This window comes from Xenopus tropicalis, chromosome 4, assembly GCF_000004195.4.
Source record: "Xenopus tropicalis strain Nigerian chromosome 4, UCB_Xtro_10.0, whole genome shotgun sequence".
Lineage (NCBI taxonomy): Eukaryota > Metazoa > Chordata > Amphibia > Anura > Pipidae > Xenopus > Xenopus tropicalis.
This window is the reverse complement of record NC_030680.2, coordinates 16,322,135-16,344,572: the sequence shown is the minus strand read 5'-3', so window position 1 is coordinate 16,344,572 and position 22,438 is coordinate 16,322,135. Positions and strand designations below refer to the sequence as shown.

At 42.3% G+C, this 22,438-nt stretch overlaps 1 protein-coding gene across 1 annotated transcript in view; it reads right to left on the bottom strand.

Annotated features, from left to right (window-relative positions):
- Window positions 1-767: 767 nt before the first annotated feature.
- Window positions 768-22,438, bottom strand: part of ovch2 (uncharacterized LOC100496902) — a 32,320-nt gene continuing 10,649 nt past the window's right edge. Inside the window, exons 8-24 of the mRNA XM_031900502.1 lie at window positions 22,389-22,409; window positions 22,218-22,308; window positions 21,074-21,207; window positions 20,329-20,469; window positions 19,806-19,936; window positions 18,633-18,726; window positions 16,664-16,795; window positions 15,731-15,796; window positions 14,716-14,902; window positions 12,126-12,192; window positions 10,337-10,532; window positions 9,306-9,457; window positions 6,574-6,727; window positions 5,854-5,949; window positions 4,670-4,805; window positions 1,476-1,615; window positions 768-1,228 (exon numbers count right to left, since the gene is read on the bottom strand). Coding sequence (XP_031756362.1) covers window positions 1,038-1,228; window positions 1,476-1,615; window positions 4,670-4,805; window positions 5,854-5,949; window positions 6,574-6,727; window positions 9,306-9,457; window positions 10,337-10,532; window positions 12,126-12,192; window positions 14,716-14,902; window positions 15,731-15,796; window positions 16,664-16,795; window positions 18,633-18,726; window positions 19,806-19,936; window positions 20,329-20,469; window positions 21,074-21,207; window positions 22,218-22,308; window positions 22,389-22,409 — 2,129 coding nt within the window. The 3' untranslated portion in view covers window positions 768-1,037. The remainder of the gene's footprint in view (window positions 1,229-1,475; window positions 1,616-4,669; window positions 4,806-5,853; window positions 5,950-6,573; window positions 6,728-9,305; window positions 9,458-10,336; window positions 10,533-12,125; window positions 12,193-14,715; window positions 14,903-15,730; window positions 15,797-16,663; window positions 16,796-18,632; window positions 18,727-19,805; window positions 19,937-20,328; window positions 20,470-21,073; window positions 21,208-22,217; window positions 22,309-22,388; window positions 22,410-22,438) is intronic.

Below are 22,438 nucleotides of genomic sequence, written 5' to 3'. Positions count from 1 at the left end.
TCCTCCTAGTCAGGTGGGAAAACAATGCTCCCTGCATGGTACGGCAGTGCTCTGGGGGAACCCACTCCCTTTGACACTCTGGGGAACAGAGAGAAGTCTGGTTGCAGGCAAAAGTGGAACAATCATACTGAGTTTAGAAACAAATTAAAAACCAATCAAGTTTGGGGTAATCCAATGTCAATGCAACGGTGCCATTACGTTAATATAGATTTATATTCTCAATAGAAATGTGTGTGTATTTATATACAGGTAAGGGACCTGTTATCTAGAACACTCGGGATCTGGGGTTTTCTGGATAAGGGATCTTTGGCTCTCCATATCTTAAATCTGCTAAAAAAATAATTTAAACATTAAATAGATAAGATTGTTTAGCCTCCAATAGGGATTAATTATATCTTAGTTTGGATCAAGTACAGGTACTGTTTTATTATTACAGAGAAAAGGGAATCATTTAACCATTAAATAAACCCAATAGGGCTGTTCTGCCCCAATAAGGGGTAATTATATCTTAGTTGGGATCAAGTACAGGTACTGTTTTATTATTACAGAGAAAAGGGAATCATTTAACCATTAAATAAACCCAATAGGAATGTTCTGCCCCAATAAGGGGTAATTATATCTTAGTTGGGATCAAGTACAGGTACAGTTTTATTATTACAGAGAAAAGGGAATCATTTAACCATGAAATAAACCCAATAGGGCTGTTGTGCCCCCAATAAGGATTAATAATACCTTAGTTTGGATCAAGTACATGGTACAGTTTTATTATTTGGAGCTTTCTGGATAACGCTGATAATGGATCCCATACCTGTATATACCCACACACAAATAAAAAAAAAATAAAATGCAAATCCAATTTCCCTACACTCAGCTTTCATGGGACCAATACATTTTCCTTTTTAGACTCAATCACAGACCAGTTATACAGATAGGGTTTTGATTCATTGCCGACAGAAAGACAAATGAGAATAAACAGTGGTGACTTCTGGGACCTCCCATGGAACACAGAACATTACAGCGATGCCCTAGTCAGACTTTTACGGTTCAGAACTTTCAGAACTGTCACTGTCCGACACGATGTGGTCCTGGGATTGAGTTCTGTGGTGGTAACTGTATACCAGCCAAATTCCAAACTCCGGATCTACTGATGTGGTGGAGACCTCAACGGTGAGAAAAGATCCCTCCGACCAGACTGTTCCTGGTACGATCCCATCCGTGGGGAACTGAACTGCAAGAGAGCAACCAACGGAATTCCCATCACAGGACAAAGGCAAACTAATCATATTAGTGGTCCAAAAGCCAGGGAAAAGATGAATATTCTCCCACCCTTTAACCCCCTGTTTGTCTGCCAGAATTCCACTGTTACTGCCCCCACTGCACGGGCCTATCTTTTACATATGTGAGGTTTGCCCATATATTGCTGCAAATATTGCAAACTCAGTGTAGGATTTATGGAACTAGAGTTAAAGTTCTACCTTTTACAATCCTGTTCTTGGGGACTCCTTCGTAGATGATAAGAGAATTACAGCACTTCCCATTCTCCGCAGACATGTGCAGCTCCTGGATGACCACTTTTATAATGTGATATTTTGGGGCAATAATTCTCCACTGGCAACTGAAAGACAAGAAAGATTTTTTTGTTTAAAGGGGCACTAAACCCTACTGCAGAGCACTTGTCAACCACACTTTACTCACTTGTCGCTGGACTACAATTCCTAGCATACAATGTACTTTAAAGCATAAGTAAATCTTTAAAATAAGTTGACATAAATTGATGAGAGGGCTATTCTAATCACTTAAATGCATTCATTTTTTTTTTTAATTTCCAAGATATTAAAGGTTTAAGTACTGTTAATATGAATGCATATTGTTACAACAGCGCCATCTGCTGGTCACTTTCCAAACATGACGTAGATGAGGACGTAGTCGAGAAGTCAGGAGAAAGAAAGAGGGCTAATGTAATGCTCTTCTGGTTAGGGAAAAATTAAAAACCTCAGATACCTTTTCTCACGCCTTTCCTAACCAGAAGAATCAGATCAGCCCTCTTTCTTTCTCCTGACAACTTCCTTAGCTACTTCATGTTCAGAAAGTGACCAGCAGGTGGTGCTGTTGTAACAAAATGCATTCATATTAACAGTACTTTATCCCTTAATACAGTGCTGTCCAACTTCTGTTGTACCGAGGGCCGGAATTTTTCCGACCTACGTGGTGGAGGGCCGATAATGGAAGCCAGTTTTGACCACTCCCCTTTTTGAAACCGCACCCACTTGAAACCACACCCATGTTATCACATGACCATACCCATATTAATGGTTGTAGTACAGCAAAAACCTGCCATACTCTGCCTGCCCTACCTTGCCTGTGTGTGTGCCATACTCTGCCTTCCCTACCCTGCCTTTGTGTGTGCCATACTCTGCCTGCCCTACCCTGCCTTTGTGTGTGCCATACTCTGCCTGCCCTACCCTGCCTTTGTGTGTGCCATACTCTGCCTGCCCTACCCTGCCTGTGTGTGCCATACTCTGCCGCCCTACCCTGCCTGTGTGTGCCATACTCTACCTTCACTACCCTGCCTGTGTGTGCCATACTCTGCCTGCCCTACCCTGCCTGCATGCCATACTTTCACTGTGTGTGCCATTCTTGGCTGGTTTGTGCCAAACTTGGCCTGTGTGTGCCATACTCTGCCTGCCCTACTCTGCCTGTCCTACTCTGCCTGTGTGTGCCATACTCTGCCTGCCCTACTCTGCCTGTCCTACTCTGCCTGTGTGTGCCATACTCTGCCTTCCCTACCCTGCCTGCGTGTGCCATACTTTCACTGTGTGTGCCATTCTTGGCTGGTTTGTGCCAAACTTGGCCTGTGTGTGCCATACTCTGCCTGCCCTACTCTGCCTGTGTGTGCCATACTCTGCCTTCCCTACCCTGCCTGTGTGTGCCATACTCTGCTTGCCCTATGCAGCCTACAGGGACACAATGCTGGCACTGCTCCTACAGTCTGCACAATAACTATATATTAAAAAAACTTTTTAATTGCAGTACCACCTCAGTATATGTTCTTTTTGTAGTGTGCAGGGATTATTTGTGGGTTTCTACTGCTCCTGAGGTGTGAACAGGGGAACAATGGGGGTGATTAGAGCCTGAGCCTGAGGTGTGAACACTGCAGGGGGTGAACAATACAGAGATTAAAAGGTGTGAAAAACACAGGGGATTACATGTTTAAACAATACAGAGGGATTACAGCCTGAATCTGAGGTGAGAACCATGCAGGGTGGCAGTTAATCTCAGTACTGATACCATTTAAATCTTACACAAGAGTAAGCCATCAAAGCAGCCAGACAGGTGGGGGGCCACACAGAGGGGGGTCGCGGGCCGCCAGTTGGACAGCACTGCCTTAATATATTAAAATTAATTAAAAAATGAATGTAAATTGCAAAAGTGCTTAGAATAGCACCCCCATCAAACTTGTAATCCAGGTTAAGTAGCGATTGGATTCAGTTGAATAATAAATCCTCCACAAAAGATTTATCCAAATATCAGACCAAATCCAAACCCCAATTTCATATTCAAATTTGAGAAATATGAAACTTGTATCGATTGTGAATAAAGAAAAGGTGATATTAACTTGCCCAGAGCAAAGTCACATAAATGTAAGGGTTTGGATTCAGTTGCCCAAATGCTGAAACAAGTGCTAGTATTCAGGAAAAACCTGAATCAGATCCTGAATTTGGTGCAGCCCTAGTTTTAGGAGATCAAACTATAGCTGGCATAAATAGTTACAGGAACAGTGTAAATGATAGCAAAAAGAGAAATTGTGCTCACCACTAAAATTTAAAACCATTAGGTAGGGGCAGCAATAAGGCTGTGACCACAAATTCATATAGACAGCAACAAGAGATCCTCTACACCAATTATCAATACATATAAGACAATAAGACATTCTGTGCATTAAGCTAGCAAGATATGCCTTTCCCTTTAAGCAAAACAGGGATTGGTTGTCCATATATTGCAATATATTCAAGCTGGCCAACTATATCACAGTCATCCCTTGTCTGGCCAGTCCTACACTCACTTCAATATACATTTTACAAAGGGACTGAGTTTTACCCTGCAACTTACTTGCTTTCAAGGTTAAACCCCCCAATTTGTTGCCCTTTTATTGGCTCCACTGGGATCACCTGACTGTAGCTGGGAAGGGTGGGAGCTACAACTTGGAGCTGGCCACTGCTCCTGTATAAACTATATCAAAAAGAGAAATTGTGCCCACCACTAAAATTTAAAACCATTAGGCGGGGGTTCAATAAAGCTGTATAGCAGATTTGCAACCTTTAACTTCAACAAGGAGTGATAGAGATCTTTGCACAATGGTGGAGTCTGGAGAATTTTGTGCTGAATGTCTCTTACTGTTTGTTAAACAGGAGCCATATTTATACTACCTCCCCCTCCCCGGAAGAGCATAAGGGACTGTATAAAGGGATATGAGCACTTACCAGGGAAGAGCAGAAAGGACCGAACTTAGAAAGAAACATGGTGAAACCAGATGTTAATTAAACTACACAGGCACTCTGTGCATCAATGTACGAACCATAAATATCTCTGTTGCCCATTCCAGAGTTTCCATAGTGGGTGGCGGCCCATTGTGGGGTTAGTGAGCAGCCAGTGGATAGCAGGGACATACCTGAAGCCATTGGGATACATTTGGCCTTTGGTTTCCATTTTAATTTCTCCAGGTGACTTCAGCAGTACCACATCCTCACAGCTGGATACAATGTAGTGATTCTCTTTAGAGCTGGTGCCATTGGAGGGAAGCCCACCTGTGTATATGGGATGATGAGATTGTGGGCACAGTCAGGCTTTGCAAGGTTTTTAGTGCATGCCAGAAATGCAGATGATTTCTAAAAGGTTTACAGTTAGGTAGATGGACACATTGGAAAAAGGATGATGTTGCCATATAGCCATCTTCCCAGTGATATCAGTTACCTTAGCAACAAGGAAAGAGTCCTAATGAATTATTTTGTCACAACAGCGCCACCTGCTGCTCAGTATATATATTATTTCCTGTTATTTATATACGGCTATACATTTATGCAGCACTTTAACAGAGATTATTCATCATTCACTGCCCCAGAGGAGCTTACAATCTAATATCCCTATCACATTCACTATGGTAAAGGCCCACCAGGGCAACTGCCTTAGGGGCCCCTGTCACCCAACTGACCCCCACGGCTCGGGGGAGAGACCTGCAGGGATTGGGTATGGGTCGTCGGGTCCGACCGGGTTTTTTCCCAGTCCAACCCTGGTTAGGTGAAACAAAAAGTTGACAACAAAGGCAGTGGGACATAAGGGAATTCATTAGTGACTGGGAAGGTCTGGGAAGTTTTTGCCTAATAACTTCCTTTCTATTGAAGTGATTTGAGTAGCTGGCAATTCACATTAACCTCTGCATGGTCCCTTAAGAATAAGAGGTATAAAACCACCAGTTTGTTCTGCGATTCCCTATTGTAGGTTCCTTTTTGTGTTAAAGAAGGTTAAGAGGTCTGATGTTTGATCCAAATTCATACAGCAAAGGGGGTAAATACCAGTTGAATGAATATAACTCTCTATAACCACAGAAATATTTCTAATAGAGAGATTCACAGTGGAATCTCTATTCATTCTGGATCTCCAGACATGTGAATTTTAAGTGTTTCTAGTCATAGTTTTCTTTTTCAGTCTTTTGTTTATTCCACCTTTCTCCAATAAGTGTATTAACTTTAGTACACTTTTTTTTTAGTACACAATAAGTTACATTGCTATTCCCTGCTATTTTCTGCTAAATTATACAAGAATTATTATGAAAAATTAACAAATGGGAATAAATACCTTGAACAGTGCTGCTGCCCCCTGCTGTTCCTTCCTGCTCAGTATTCTCCATCTTGTTATGGGCATTCGGGTCACCATCACTGGAATAGATTTGTTCTGTAGAGAAAAGAAATATAGAAGATATTTAGGGAAGTATCTGCATTTTCCTGAATATTTTAGTTTTTTTTACCAACAATATTTTAGCCTGGCACTAAGAAATTCTTGCACCCTGACTATGGATAGCGCAACCATACCACATAAGAACCCACTACCTATTTGCATTACTTGAATGAACCATAATTAAACAGGTGAAGTCTCTTTGCCACTGGTGCAGCACTGGCCTCCTACCCTGCCTTTTAACTGAAAGTTTAAAGTCCCTGACATATTAAAGTTGGTAACGGCCATGATGTAGACAAGGACATTGTCAGGAGAAAGAAAGAGGGCTGATCTAATGTTCTTCTGGTTAGGGAAACATTAGAAACCTCAGATAATTTTTCTCATATCTTTCCTAACCAGAAGAACATCAGATCAGCCCTCTTTCTTTCTCCTGGCAGCTTCCTCGACATCGTCCTCTACTATTAATGTTCAGAATGTGACCAGCAGGTGGCACTGTTGTAACAAAATATTCATATTAACCTTACTTTTAACCATTAATATGCTCTATATTAAACACATATTACAACTCTTGGGTCACTTAGCATTTCCAGAGTTTTAATTATAACTGTGATGATAATAATGTACCTGTTGCACTCGTTATTTGGTCAATCCAGTCGACAAATGAGGGCACTTTAGTATAGACGCCAGGCTTGCAGTTGATGCCCCAGCTTGCAAGACCAAAAATAGCGTAGATGCCTTTTTCTTCCAAAAGACAAACCAATGGCCCGCCAGACTGTTCCTGAATCATGAAATACCCAATTAATAAGAGCATTTACTATTCTGTCATATAATTTGCTAAATACACGTATTGTCAGTTATATTGTATATTATAATAATCATTTCATCATCTGTTCCTGGTGAAGCTTGTGGGGAGGGGAAGTGCATACCAGACCATATCAGACCATACTATACCATACCAGACCATACTAGACCATAACAGACCATACTAGACCATACCATACCAGACCAGACCAGACCATACAATACCATACAATACCATACCAGACCATAGCATAGTATATCAGACCATACTATACAGTACCAGACCATACCAGACCAGATCATAACATACCATACTAAACTATAACATACCATACCATAATGACCATACTATACCATACCAGACCATACTAGACCATACCAGACCATACCAGACCATACTAGACCATACCAGACCATACTAGACCATACCAGACCATACTAGACCATACCATACCAGACCATACCAGACCATACTATACCAGACCATACCAGACCATACTAGACCATACCAGACCATACTAGACCATACCAGACCATACCAGACCATACTAGACCATACCAGACCATACTAGACCATACTAGACCATACCAGACCATACTAGACCATACCAGACCATACCAGACCATAGCATACCAGACCATACCAGACCATACTAGACCATACCAGACCATACTAGACCATACCAGACCATACTAGACCATACCATACCAGACCATACCAGACCATACAATACCATACCAGACCATAGCATAGTATATCAGACCATACTATACAGTACCAGACCATACCAGACCAGATCATAACATACCATACTAAACTATAACATTCCATACCATAATGACCATACTAGACCATATCATAACATACTAGACCATATCACACCATACCAGACCATATCAGACCATACCAGACCATATCACACCATACCATACATATATAAAGCTCTTTGCCTTTCATGCTAGTTGAATTGCTGCATGTATCTGCACTCCCGGAGCACAGAGACCTCCTCAATATAATGCTGTCTGTGTTCAGTACTGCTGTAAATATGAGAAGAGAGTGGGGGAGGCAAGTATGCAAGTTAAGGAGCAGCGCCGGACGCTCTGCCCCTCGCACATGATTTTTTTTTTATCCAAAAAGTACAAAAGGAAACGGCTTGTGGCCAGGTCAACATGTCTCTTGGGATGAAGCCCACAAAGTATGGCTGACTCCCATATGTCTTTCTCTGAGACTATTCTGCTTGGCACACAATCATATCAGTTCCTTTGAAGAATTCTCTCACTAATACAGATTTTAACCTCTTCATGAAAATTATTCATGCCGATGCATCTCTTTCATTTTGTGTGCCTTAAATGCTTGTAAATTTCCTTACTAGTTGCCTCCCAACACAATTCATACATACTGTACATAAAGTTACATATGATAAAGGACAAGTAAATCCCCAGCTGCTATTGGCATATTAACTTTGTATGAAGACAAAGGGCATCTGTGCATCTTCCCATGGTCAACAGCCCTCTAGTATAGTCAAATAAGAGAAAAAGTTTAACCAGAGACAGTCAACCAGATTAATTAAGGGAATAAATCATTAAGTATATATTTTGATTAAAGGGGAACTGCACCCAAACAAAACTTTTTTAAAAGTAAACATAATTTCAAGCAACTTTGCAATATACTTTATGGTTTGAAACAGTTAAGCCTGGACCCCTGTTCCCCTGCTGATTTGGCTGACTACTTTGAGACTCAAATAAAATGTTAGAGTAGTCGCCTGTCTTCAGCCTGAATCCTCCCAATCCCACAATTCCCTGCAAATGTGGCATCAATAAGGAAAGGAACATCACAGTGCAGTGCATTGTGGGTTATGTAGTTGCTGCATGCTGTCTGTAAGCTGCGGATAAGTTGTTATAATATGTAACATCAGTGTTTTAGTCCCTCCTCCTTTGCCAGGATTTCAAATGATGCAGAAAGACAAGAACTGTTTTGCAGCTGGATTTCAGCATAGAAAATTGTATTCATTCATACTTTTTGAAGGAACAGACTCCAGTGATAGGTATATTTGGGGTATCTATGTTGTGTGGGGCTCTTTAACAAATTTTGGTTCAGAAGCCAGAGTTCCCCTTTAATTTATATCTCGGAAAACAAAGTACCAATGGATTGGTGTAGTATCTGCAGATAACATAGATATACAGTATATAAGTGTCAAGAAGCTATACAGTGATGGAGATTTCAAAGGGTTTCATAAGCATTCAGTTTTGGGAGGTTGGGTGCAATGAATGATTACGGTAGATGCCTGGATAAGAGGCAGATATAGTTATATATTGTAGCCCTACCCCATTTCTAACACCTACAGTCTCTGCTACAGTACAGCCTCCTCTAGAGCAAATCCAACAAATCAATTACAGATGGAGCTGCTGTACGTCAATTACAGATGGAGCTACACATCTAGTGCATTTAAATGAATTGTGGGGCGCATTCGCCAAATGCACCAGTCATTAGCCAAGTGTTATATATTGGCAGTGCGAAAAGGAGTGCAGGAAGGAATGGGACAGGAAAGACTCACTGAGCAGGAACTATTGCCCTGTCCTGTTCCTATCCCAGCACATAACATCCTATCCGTGATGCCCCCAGGATGCTGTCTGTAGAGAGCTTTGCAGGCATCAACCGCAAAGATGGGAACTTCATGCTGCTGTAGCTTTGTTGACTTTTCTGCCTCTGAAATATATAAAAACGCAGATCATCATATTTTATTCACTCATCATATCACAATCATTTAGCTTTTCGTTGAGTGACTAATCTTGGAGGTCTCCACTACTGTGAAATGCTAAGACCAAAATTCTTCAAGAATCTCATGAACCACTCAGTATATTTATTTATGCCTTAAGCCTCATAGTTCACGGTATGTTTCATACTAGCCCCCAGACCTAGCATACCTTTAGCTGCAGTGGGAAAACCCTGTGGTGGGGAATCCCATCTGCCTGCAACTATTTAGTACTCAGGGTCGGACTGGCAGGACACACCCAGTGGGCCCCAGACCAGATCCCCGCCGGGAAGCATCAGCATTCCCCCCACTTACCTCGCTCCCCCAATTGAACCTTGGTAAAGGTGGCCATACATACTAAGATTCGCTCGCTTGGATCTTCTCCCGATATCTCCACCTATGGGTGGGCAATATTGGGCTAATTCAGATTAGAATGAGGGGTATAGGCGTCCGTCAGTTCAGGGACCGCATCAACAAGCCGATGTGGTCCCTGATCGAGATCTGGTCGATTTCAGGCCAGATTTCGGTCAGACAGGCCTGTCATTAGTGCCCATACACAGGGCAATAAGCTGGCGAATTGGTCTAAGGGACCGATATTGGAAGCTAGAGTCGTCCCGTGTATGGCCACTGTAAGTATGAGCTATACTGTGTGCTGGGGGAGGGGGGTTTAGAGGCGGGGCTCCTAGGGTGGCATCCCCGGTGGGCCCTGCACACCTTAACCCAACCCTGTTAATAATTTTTAGAGCATAAGGTTAAACTTAATAATGGCAGGCCTTTCTTTCTACCTCAGTTACTATGTAACTATGAAACTCAATGATAGAGGAATATCTTACCTTTCCCACGAAGACCCCATCCAGAGACGACACAAAGGCTGGCAGCTGCCACCTCGCTGTTCTTGCCAGGGAGGCAGATAGGAAATATGTCACCATTGAACTGAAGGCTTTCATCCAGCTCAACTAATGCAATGTCAAAGTCATTTGTTTGGCCGGTGAAACTAGGGTGAGGGATAATCTGCTTCACTAAACCTTTCTAAAACAAAAGGAAATGTCAGGCCTCATTAGCCTTGAAATTACAGTTTAATGAATAAAATAAATAAACAAAATCACTGGCAGTTAACCCATACCCAGCACAATTAATCCCATAAAACTGGTATTAGATCGACTGTATTTTTCATAGGGTTGCCACCTTTTGTAAAAAAAAATAATACTGGCCTGCTCATAGGGAGGAAGCTGGACCAATGATACTGGTGGGCGTGTTTATTACATATTACATTCTACCTCCTTCTGCCGATTCAGCCCTGATTTTGCTCAATTTTAACCTGTCCAATTGACGAGTTGACCGATATCCGCAGCCTTTTGCCTCATTGAGCCGCCATACACTCACCTAATATCATACGAAATGAGGTTTCACACAATATTATCGGTGCCTGTATGGCCGGCTTAAGACAATAGGCAAGACTGACATGAGCAAGTAACACTCCTTCATAGATGCTAGGAGATTGATGAAAGAAGATAATAATAATATCTCCTTAATGGGGGTCACGAACCAAAATATAACAGTTCTCCCAATGAAAAGCAAATTGAATTGAAGCAACATTTCAATATAAATGAATTATACAATTTCAATATCTATAACTTAGAACTTGTTGAAAGTTTGCAATGCAATATAGCAAAGGAATGTAAGTTAACTTTTAGCAGGTTATAGAATTGCTTATTCGAAGAAACTTTTCATTTGGTTTGCATAGTTTTTTAATTATTTGCCTTCTTCTGCCTCTTTCCAGCTTTCGAATGGGGGTCACTGACCCCGGCAGCCAAAAAACTATTGCTCTGTGAGGCGACAATTTTTATTGTCACTGTTACCTTTTATTACTTTCTATTCAGTCTCTCATTCAAATCAATGCCTGGTTGCTAGGGTAGTTTGTAATCTAGTAACCAGATTGCTGCTGAAATTCCAAACTGGAGAGCTGCTACATAAAAAGGGAAATAATTAAAAAAAAATTAAAGAAGACATATCCTATAAAAATTTAGAATGTACCAGTGAATTATACTCATCTAGATATAGAAGGATTTTGCTTAAAAAAGTTGTGTGTTCGGACGGATTTATTCAAAAATTCCACCAAAACCCGACTAGCCCCGCCCATCCTGCTGGCTGAATTCTCTGGATGTGCGGGGGGGTGTCGGCTCTCAGTACACTGTACTGAAGGATAGGAACCAATCAGCAGCTAGGCTGACTTGATAGGGAACTGAAGCCTGTCTTTGCTTGTGTGATTGCAGGGCTGTGATTGGCTGTCCCCTTCCTACTGTGCTTCTGGCAGGGACCGTTAGGACACGCCCACCCTTCATTTCAAACATGGAAAGAGATAGGATTAATGTTTAGCCCAAAGTGAAACCAGCACCGTATATTATTCCCAATTACCTACAAAATTAGGGTTTTTCCCGTTTATCCAATATGTCTCCTTTAAGACCAATTGCAAGTTGTGTACGAATATCACTCTCTGCAGCATACTAAAAGTTAATTTAAAGGAACAATCCCTTTAACAAATACTACTTTTTATTCAAAAAATAAGGTTAGCACAAAGGCTGGACATACTGTGTAACAGAGTAGACAAGTAATTCTTCACACCTGATTGTGTCCGAGCCATGAGAGATCATGTATCCCAGGAATGGCCAGCCATAGGTCATTGAGTTTTCTTAAAAGAAAGAAAGGTACTAAATATGTATACATATGTGGCATATATGGGAAAGTGTGCAAAACGCAAACAATAGGCACTTAAAGTCACCATGCCCTGGAGGTTGTATGCTGAGGTGCAACACTTTGCAACTTTAGAATAGTGCATAAAGGGTTAATTCAGAGTAGGCATGTGGTAGGCAGCATGTAGTCATTTGTGGAAAGGCTCCTAGCTTGTGCATCATTTAGACCCACAGGCTTATGGGAGCCCTGTGGAGATATTAGCCTTTTTGAAGGGACTGTGGGGAGGGAGAGATGCCTATAGTAGCCTCTGGGAAGGGACTGTGGCTGTGGGATAGCAGGTATAGTAGGGAGAGATGGTGCCTATAGTAGCAGTGGGATAATAGCCTCTGGGAAGGGACTGGGGCTGTGGGATAGCAGGTATAGTAGGGAGAGATGGTGCCTATAGTAGCAGTGGGGGGATAATAGCCTCTGAGAAGGGACTGGGGCTGTGGGATAGCAGGTATAGTAGGGAGAGATGGTGCCTATAGTAGCAGTGGGGGGATAATAGCCTCTGGGAAGGGACTGGGGCTGTGGGATAGCAGGTATAGTAGGGAGAGATGGTGCCTATAGTAGCAGTGGGGGGATAATAGCCTCTGGGAAGGGACTGGGGCTGTGGGATAGCAGGTATAGTAGGGAGAGATGGTGCCTATAGTAGCAGTGGGGGGATAATAGCCTCTGGGAAGGGACAGTGGCTGTGGGATAGCAGGTATAGTAGGGAGAGATGGTGCCTATAGTAGCAGTGGGGGGATAATAGCCTCTGGGAAGGGACTGGGGCTGTGGGATAGCAGGTATAGTAGGGAGAGATGGTGCCTATAGTAACAGTGGGGGGATAATAGCCTCTGGGAAGGGACTGGGGCTGTGGGATAGCAGGTATAGTAGGGAGAGATGGTGCCTATAGTAGCAGTGGGGGGATAATAGCCTCTGGGAAGGGACTGGGGCTGTGGGATAGCAGGTATAGTAGGGAGAGATGGTGCCTATAGTAACAGTGGGGGGATAATAGCCTCTGGGAAGGGACTGGGGCTGTGGGATAGCAGGTATAGTAGGGAGATATGGTGCCTATAGTAGCAGTGGGGGGATAATAGCCTCTGGGAAGGGACTGGGGCTGTGGGATAGCAGGTATAGTAGGGAGAGATGGTGCCTATAGTAGCAGTGGGGGGATAATAGCCTCTGGGAAGGGACTGGGGCTGTGGGACAGCAGGTATAGTAGGGAGAGATGGTGCCTATAGTAGCAGTGGGGGGATAATAGCCTCTGGGAAGGGACTGGGGCTGTGGGATAGCAGGTATAGTAGGGAGAGATGGTGCCTATAGTAGCAGTGGGGGGGATAATAGCCTCTGGGAAGGGACTGGGGCTGTGGGATAGCAGGTATAGTAGGGAGAGATGGTGCCTATAGTAGCAGTGGGGGGATAATAGCCTCTGGGAAGGGACTGGGGCTGTGGGATAGCAGGTATAGTAGGGAGAGATGGTGCCTATAGTAGCAGTGGGGGGATAATAGCCTCTGGGAAGGGACTGGGGCTGTGGGATAGCAGGTATAGTAGGGAGAGATGGTGCCTATAGTAGCAGTGGGGGGATAATAGCCTCTGGGAAGGGACTGGGGCTGTGGGATAGCAGGTATAGTAGGGAGAGATGGGGCCTATAGTAGCAGTGGGGGATAATAGCCTCTGGGAAGGGATGGGGCTGTGGGATAGCAGGTATAGTAGGGAGAGATGGTGCTTATAGTAGCAGTGGGGGGATAATAGCCTCTGGGAAGGGACTGGGGCTGTGGGATAGCAGGTATAGTAGGGAGAGGTGGTGCCTATAGTAACAGTGGGGGATAATAGCCTCTGGGAAGGGACTGGGGCTGTGGGATAGCAGGTATAGTAGGGAGAGATGGTGCCTATAGTAGCAGTGGGATAATAGCCTCTGGGAAGGGACTGTGGCTGTGGGATAGCAGGTATAGTAGGGAGAGATGGTGCCTATAGTAGCAGTGGGGGGATAATAGACTCTGGGAAGGGACTGGGGCTGTGGGATAGCAGGTATAGTAGGGAGAGATGGTGCCTATAGTAGCAGTGGGGGGATAATAGCCTCTGGGAAGGGACTGGGGCTGTGGGATAGCAGGTATAGTAGGGAGAGATGGTGCCTATAGTAGCAGTGGGGGGATAATAGCCTCTGGGAAGGGACTGGGGCTGTGGGATAGCAGGTATAGTAGGGAGAGATGGTGCCTATAGTAGCAGTGGGCATAGTAACCTCTGGGAATGGACTAAATGTAGAAAATATCCTACTACATGCTCACACTAGGTTCAATACCTAAGGCCAAAACCTAGCAAGTAACATATTAATGTATTTTGATTAACGACATGTTCCATGTACCTGAACCCTTTGGCCCTAATTCTAAAGGACCTACTTTACTGAGCGAGCAGGAAGCTCCATCTGCCCCACCTTTAATCCAGCACCGTATATATGATTAGATTATGTGTGGAGGGACTAAACACTATCCCTGCCTACCTGTTAAAGACACAGCTTGCTGTTGTAAGGATCCACTTTTCTGTAATGATTGCTCCATCGCACACATGTTCTCCAGCATATTGTAAGCTTGTGTGCCAGGGCCAGGAGTGGGGGGCTGCCTCTTCCACTTTGGCAATGCTGTTGGAGATAAATCTGGGGGGGACTTGGGAAACCCCACAAATACTGTCTGAGGGAAAAAAAACACATTTGGCTGTAGTGAGATGGTTTACCTAAAAGGCCCTGGGCACTGGGCTCATATCTAAGGCTCACATCTTGGGCTGTCTGTGAAATACACCATCAGGTTATGATTTCTTGATGTAAATACAAAGAACCATCTAACATTTGTTTAAAAAATAATATGTTATTTTCTTTCTCCCCAAGGGGCCCCTGTGATCACGAGAAAGGGCTTCTGTGCCCTACCAGAATCCAATTGCAGGGGCTACTTAGACATTGTGAGCAAAGGTGCTAGGGTATGGCTGGAAACAATTTGGGGGTAACATAAAAAGTGGTACAGTTCACACCTTGTCTAGTAACCAATATCAACCAATCAAACCAGCAGCTTTTATTTAATGGTCTCTTAACTGTTTGCTATGGGTTACTAGACCCGGAGCAAATTCTGCGACTTTTAATACATTACTCCACACTTCCCTTCCCATCATGAATTATTTGCCTTCCTCCTCTGACTCTTTCCAGCTTTCAAATGGGGGTCACTGACCCCAGCAGCCAAAAAACTATTGCTCTGTGAAGCTACAATTTTATTGTTATTGTTACTGTTTATAACTTATTTTTCTATTTAGGCCCTCCTATTTATGTTTCTGCCTCTCTTTTACACCACTGCCTGGTTTCTGGGGTAAATTGGACCCTAACAAACAAATAGCTGCTGAAATTCCAAAATGGAGAGCTGCTGAACAAAAAGCAAAATAATTCAAAAACTGCTAATTCTGTGTTCACATAAGACTTTTGCCCGCATAGTAGCTATTGCCATATCTACAAAGCTTTGTCCAAGCCCCCTTACCTTGGGAAGTCGTTTGCTCCTTGTTACTTTTGACCCTATTTCCTTGCCTGCTGTCTTCATTTAAACCTGCAAATATGGTCAGAAAGAAGCAGACGGACAGCCATTACAATTAAAAACCTAGCAGAAGTCAGACTTTTGCATTGCAGTAATCTACCAAAATAATTTTGTCTTCCCATTGACTTAAACGGGTAAAGCCTGACACGCATATGACTGATGCACAAGACCCAGTATCTCGGGCTTACAGGATAAATAAACCTTTAAAATAAGTTGATAAGAGTACTATTCTAAACACTTTTGCAATTTATATTCATTATTTATTATTTTTAATTCCAAGATATTTTGTGTTAAAACTACTGTTTATATCAGGGATCCCCAACCTTTTGTACTCATGAGCCACATTCAAATGGAAAAAGTGTTGGGGAGCAACACAAGCATGGAAAAAGTTCCTGGGGTGCAAATAAGAGCTATAATTGGCTATTTGGTAGCCTCTGTGTGGACTGGAAGCCTATAGAAGGCTCTGTTTGGCTTTACACTGGGTTTTATGCAACCCAAACTTGCCCCCAAACCAGAAATTCAAAAATGGGCATCTACTTTGAGGCCACTGGGAGCAACATCCAAGGGGTTGGAGAGCAACATGTTGCTCACAAACCACTGGTTGGGGATCACTGGTTTATATGAATGCAGTTTTACAACAGCGCCACCTGCAGGTCATTTTCTGAACATGAAGTAGTCCAGGTTGTATCATGGAATTAATTTAAAAAAAAATGAAATAATGAATGTAAATTGCAAAAGTACTTAGAATAGCACTCATCAATTTTACATCAACTTATTTTAAAGGTTTACTTCTTTATGACCCTTGGCTTGATTAAATAAAAAAACAACAGCCCTGGTCATCATACCTTACCAGAGTCAATATGTAGGGCAGATACTTACTGTTTGGGTTGACAAAAGTGAAGGTCGCCCGGAACCCTTTATCATTTTCACGTTCATCTGTTGAAAACTTTATGTGCATCACACCAGTCGTGCTTAACACCAGATCAGGAAGGGAATACCCACAGAACGTTTCTACAAACAAACAAAATAAACTACTGATTGTATAAAAGTATCAGTTACATTTGTACAGTTATATGGCTGTAGGGAATCAGAGAACTCTCTCCCATGTTTTTCTGTCTGTAACATCATCCAGCCTGGCTACAGACTGTTATAAAAAAAAGTTATGCTTGCTGCAAAGTGTGTGTAATTATTTCCCAGTGGAATTTCCCCTGAGGTGTGTCCCTCAGGGTCCACTAGGTGGAAGCACTGCGCTAAAATCCCAGTTCCTAGTATGTTTCACATTCAAAGAGAATTAAAAAATCATAAGCAAGTATACAGCCCAAAGAAATGAGTGTGCCAAGAAATGGTTACATGGCTTTATTGTAGGGTCTAGAAAGCATTTGCTATGGACCCCATTCATAAGAGCAGGGGCCATGGGGGGACCACAGATAAAATTAAAAAGGACATTGCATATTGTGTAACAACTTTCATTATATACATCAGAATATACACTAGTGGTGTTCAATTTGTATCCCTCTGGTTGTTGTTGGTCTCCAACACCCTATGTGTGATTCTAGGGGTTGGAATATAACAACTACCTTGCCATAGGCCCTGTCTTTAACTCTTGGCAACCCCTTGGATGTTGCTCCTAGTGTCCCCAAAGCAGGTGCTTATTTTTAAATTCCTAGCTTGGTAGCAGGATTTGGTTGATTAAAAACTAGATGTTCTACAAAACAGAGCCCCCTAGAGGCTGGTAGCCCGCATAGAGGCTAACAAATTGGCAATCACAGCCTTTGGCACCTCCATGAACTTGTATGATGCTTCTGTTGCTCCCAAAGTCTTTTTACATTTGACTGTGGCTCCTGAGTAAGAAAGGTTGGGGATCCCTGGCCTAGGCCTTATGAACCCACAAACAGTACTATGTTAGACATGTCTCAAATATTGCTTCATAATGCAATTCCCAATGGTCCCTAAAGCCATAATATAAATAGAAAAATTGCCCCATAATTTCTCAATGTCAAGAAGGCAGTTTTAAAGGGTTGGTTTACATTCGGGTCAATTTTTAGTATGTTATAGAATGTCCTATTCTTAGAAACTTTTCAATAGGTTTTCATTTTTATTTGTTATACTTTTTGAATGATTAGCCTTCCTCTTCTGACTTTTTCCAGCTTTAAAATGGGGGTCACTAACCCCAGCAGTAAAAAATCTATTGCTCTGTGAGGCTACACTTTTATTGTTGTTGTTAGTTTGCATTACTTATCTTTCTATTTAGGCCCTCCTCTATTCATATTCCTGTCTCTCTTTCAAACTACTGCCTGGTTGCTAGATAAATTGGACCCTAGCGACCAGATAGCTCCTGAAATTCCAAACTGGAGTGTTGCTAAACAAAAAGTTGAGTAATTAAACAACTGCAATAAAAAATGAAAACCACTTGCAAACTGTCTCTAAAGAATAGGGATGCACCAAATCCACTATTTCGGGATAGGCCTGAACCCCAAATCCTTCGTGAAAGATTCAGACGAATACTGAACCGAATCCTAATTTCCAAACTAAGGCATAGAAGGCGTAAAAAGCACCTTAACATTTTCAACTTTCTCGTTTATGAGGCGAAAAGTAACATGATTTTAAGCATTCGGATTCAGTTTGGCCAGGACCATGAATTCGGCTGAATTTGAATCCTGCCAAAAAAGGTTGAATCTTGGTCAAATCCCAAATTGAATCCTGGATTCTGTGCATCCCTAAAAATAGCATTCTCTACATCATGAACTTAAAACATCCACACAGAAATCACAAACACAATAAAGAAAAGACGCAGATGAGCTGTTAGTTCCAGCTTCAATCTTGCCCCAAATGCTCGGCATGAACTAACCAATTATGTCCTCAGCAGCCAAATCCTGATAAACTGCCAGATAGTCATATCTGCACCCATCAGAGGGTTCCAGTGCAAAGTCTTCAAATTCCAGCTGAAAAAAATTAAAAACAGAGAGAGGTGAAATGTACAAAATATAAATTCAGCAGAAACAGCATGTTCATATAGGAAAGCAAACAAAACCCCTTCAGGCCAGCCAAGGGGAACATAAGTGATGCCTACATAAACTACATATACCATTAAGATTTGTACATTACAAACAGGCCAGGACTGGCAATCTGTGGGTTCTGGCAAATGCCAGAGGGGCTGCTGTAAGATGCCATAGACAGTCACTATTTATTGGGCTGATGGGGGGCTGTTTGGGCCTCTGTGTACTTGGTACTCTGTGCTCTATTTTAAAATCCCAGTCCGGGCGTGACTACAAATCAGACACTATACATACACTAGCTTTGTAATTACAGCCCTTGAAAACTCTTGACATTAATTCTCCATCCAGAAAGACTTGATGCCCTTTTTTTAGTTCGACTGTCCTGGTGTGCAATGGCAAATACACACAGCACCAGCTTTTTATCCCTAGCTACCTGGTCCTGGGCACCGATTTGGTTAAGTTTCCCTGGAAGCAAATAGTTTGTCCATAAATAACAAAGGTGTTAAGAGCAGGAACGTGCAGGCTGCCTTTACATTATCATGGGGATATACTTCTGGGTGTATTTTCATATATCTCATCCCCCTACACTGTAAAGTCCCTTTGTCCCACTGGTGGAGCATTAGGGTGCTTGGCTACCCTGCTCTAAGGACATTTTGCTCCTACAGCAACTTAGCATTGAATGTAGCACCACACTAAATAATTTAATCTTATGGGTTCCTAGATCTTGGCTGGAAGTCTGCCAGTACCAGCTCAAGAATAGAACACCTTTAGGAAAAGACATAAGAAAGATATTGACAACTCAACATTCCTAGGAGGGTCATACAGGACACTAGATACTCTCCCTTAGTGAGGTTACCCCAATATCTCCCACAGATACCTACCTACAGAAAACAATCCTGTAGGTAGACTACTCCCCATATCCATAAGTATGGTCCCAATAGAGATATATGGTATTCCACCTCGGTAGAATGACTGCAAAGTGGGGGCTGCCTATTTTGAGTTCTGAAAACATCCCTGTAATGTACCTTAATATAGGAATCAGGTGGACCATGAATTATCCAGTGGCATCTAGAGTTGCCTAAGTAATTCTCAGGGTAATTCATACTTTGTATCTCTCCTTCCTCAAAGATCACAGCAAAAGATCCGCAACCTGAGTCTATAAAATAAAGCAATATGAGATAAAATGCTTTATAAAAAAAACAGACACATTTGCTGAGTGTGTGGAACAGCAAGTTCCCTTGATTCAACTTCCTTCCTGTTTAATTTAGTTTTTAGTTAAAAAATATATGGGTCTTCTATGCAATTAAATAAAGCAAACATATAGCCTGTAGTGGTAAAAAATGTATGTCTGCTTCAGTAACACTGCTACAGTTTATATAAATAAGCTGCTGTGAGTAGGGCAATAGGGCACCTGTTTAAACAAAAGATAAAAGAGAAGCTGTGGTGGTGTTACAAAATGCTGAGTCACCTAACTCCATAGGGTATATAACAATATATTTGTGAGCAGTACCAAATGGTACTAAATACATATCTATGGCAGACCAGTACCTGGGTAGGTGTTGGGTTCCACGGCTGAATAGGACAAATTAAATCCAGTATGGTTTTTATGAAAGTCTGAATAGAATTTTAGCTTGATGCTTGAAAAGGAGATGAGAAGGGACCTGGGTGGCATATCACCGCAAAACTTCCCTGTGGAACAAATCACTAAAATTACTAGTTAGCATTAAAGTTGGCCTTGTTATAGTTAGGTGTCAGACAGTCATACTGGTAGATACATTAGTCAGATTCAAGAAAGGTTTGTAACACTCTAAAGGTGGCCATACATGGTGTGATCCACTCATTTATCAAGGTCTACCAATGTGCCTACTGATATGCCTACCTAGGGCTAAATAATTGAATTAAAACGGTGGGTATATGGGCTGTCTGACTGAGAACCGCATCCCAGAGCCCACGGAAAATCAAACCTGCCTCATTGGGGGTGCCCATATACAGACAGATAAACTGCTGAAGGACCTGAATCGGCAGCTGAAATCTGCCCATGTATGGCCACCTTTAGTTTAAACTTGATTCAGGGGCTGGTCCTATTGCCCCTCTGGAGTCAAGAATGCCTTTTCTTTTTTTTTTTTTTTTGCATTCCTCTGGATCAACAAAACATTATGCAGGAATCTACAGATTTTTTTTATGGGATCCCTCCCATTCTGGAGACAAGGGCAAATGCCCTTTATAGTCTTCCCTAATGGTACCCCAGCTTTAGATAACAATTAAAGGTTTTCTTTTGTTTTTGACTACTTACCGATGAGCCTATCTGAAGCAGTATAAATTGCCAGATAATCCAAATTGCAAGAGATATCAGACTCCACATCAAAATGGGTGAAATTCAGTAAGATGTGCATGTTTTTAGGTACAGTGAAATTCCATCTGCACAGCCTTTAATAGGGAGAGAACACACCTTATATCCAATTATCCTATTATAATACACTAGTAGATATACTGAACTACTTATCAGTTAATGTACCACTGGGCCCCCTGATGTAGCCAAAAGCTATGTAGTACAGTGACATATAACAGGGAAGTAATATGGTGCAAGGTAAAATGAATAACAGGATCTCACATATCCAGCAACAATCAGGAGGTGTGACAACTGCAATTCCCCATTTGATCTTTTGACCCATTAAATACTGAGAGACTGTGTTCATGCAGCTACTGACCCTGCTGCAGGTAAAATAGACCTAGATGCACCTATAGGCACCCTAATCTTGTTATCTCAACTGGTGTCTGGAACATTCTGCCAGATTGTTACTTCCTGTAAAGTGGCAAAGCTTCAACCCCAGAAACAGTAAGGGCTCTGGCACACGGGGAGATTAGTCGCCCGCGACAAATCTCCCTGTTTGCGGGCTAATAAGCTCCCCGAATTGCCATCCCACCGGCAAAAATGTAAATCGCCAGTGAGATGGCATACGTGGCGGCGCGATTTCCCTTAAATCGTGGAAGTTGCCTCGAGAGGAAATATCTTTGGTTTAAAAAATAAAAGGTTTTTAAACCAAGGTTTACTTATCCATCAATCCCCAAGGTGGCCATACACGTTACAATTACCATTGGTCGTAGGAAAGAACGTTTTTTTTTTCTTACCTTCCACTGACGTTCAGGGCTGAATCGTCACATATGGAGGTAGAAACAATAGGAATTCAGCCCAATCAACACCAACCCAATCAAAATCTTTTGTTCCGCCCAATTGACAAGATCGACATTGATCCACCATACATGCACCGATATTATCATATAAACGAGGCCAGCTTAAGTCTTTTATTTATGGGTAATCACCTATCTCACTGATGCTCAGGTTCTAACCCCCAAGGATTAGGTACTAGTAATAAAGGTACTCCCTGCCCACCTCCTATCCCATGAAGGTAAAAAAAAGTGTAAAAGAACGCACTTACTCATTGTTCCTGTAACGAAGATTGTTTTTATGGGGAAACCTTAGCACCCCTGATTTTCCGGAGAGCACGCCATCCTGTACGCTGCAGCTTTCTGCATTACACGACAAACAGCCATTGTAATCTCTCACACATAATGCCACCTTGGGAAGCCCATTAGCAGAGTGTACTTACCCTTGGATTCTTTTGTGACAGCTATAAATATGTCAAATGGGAATAAAAAA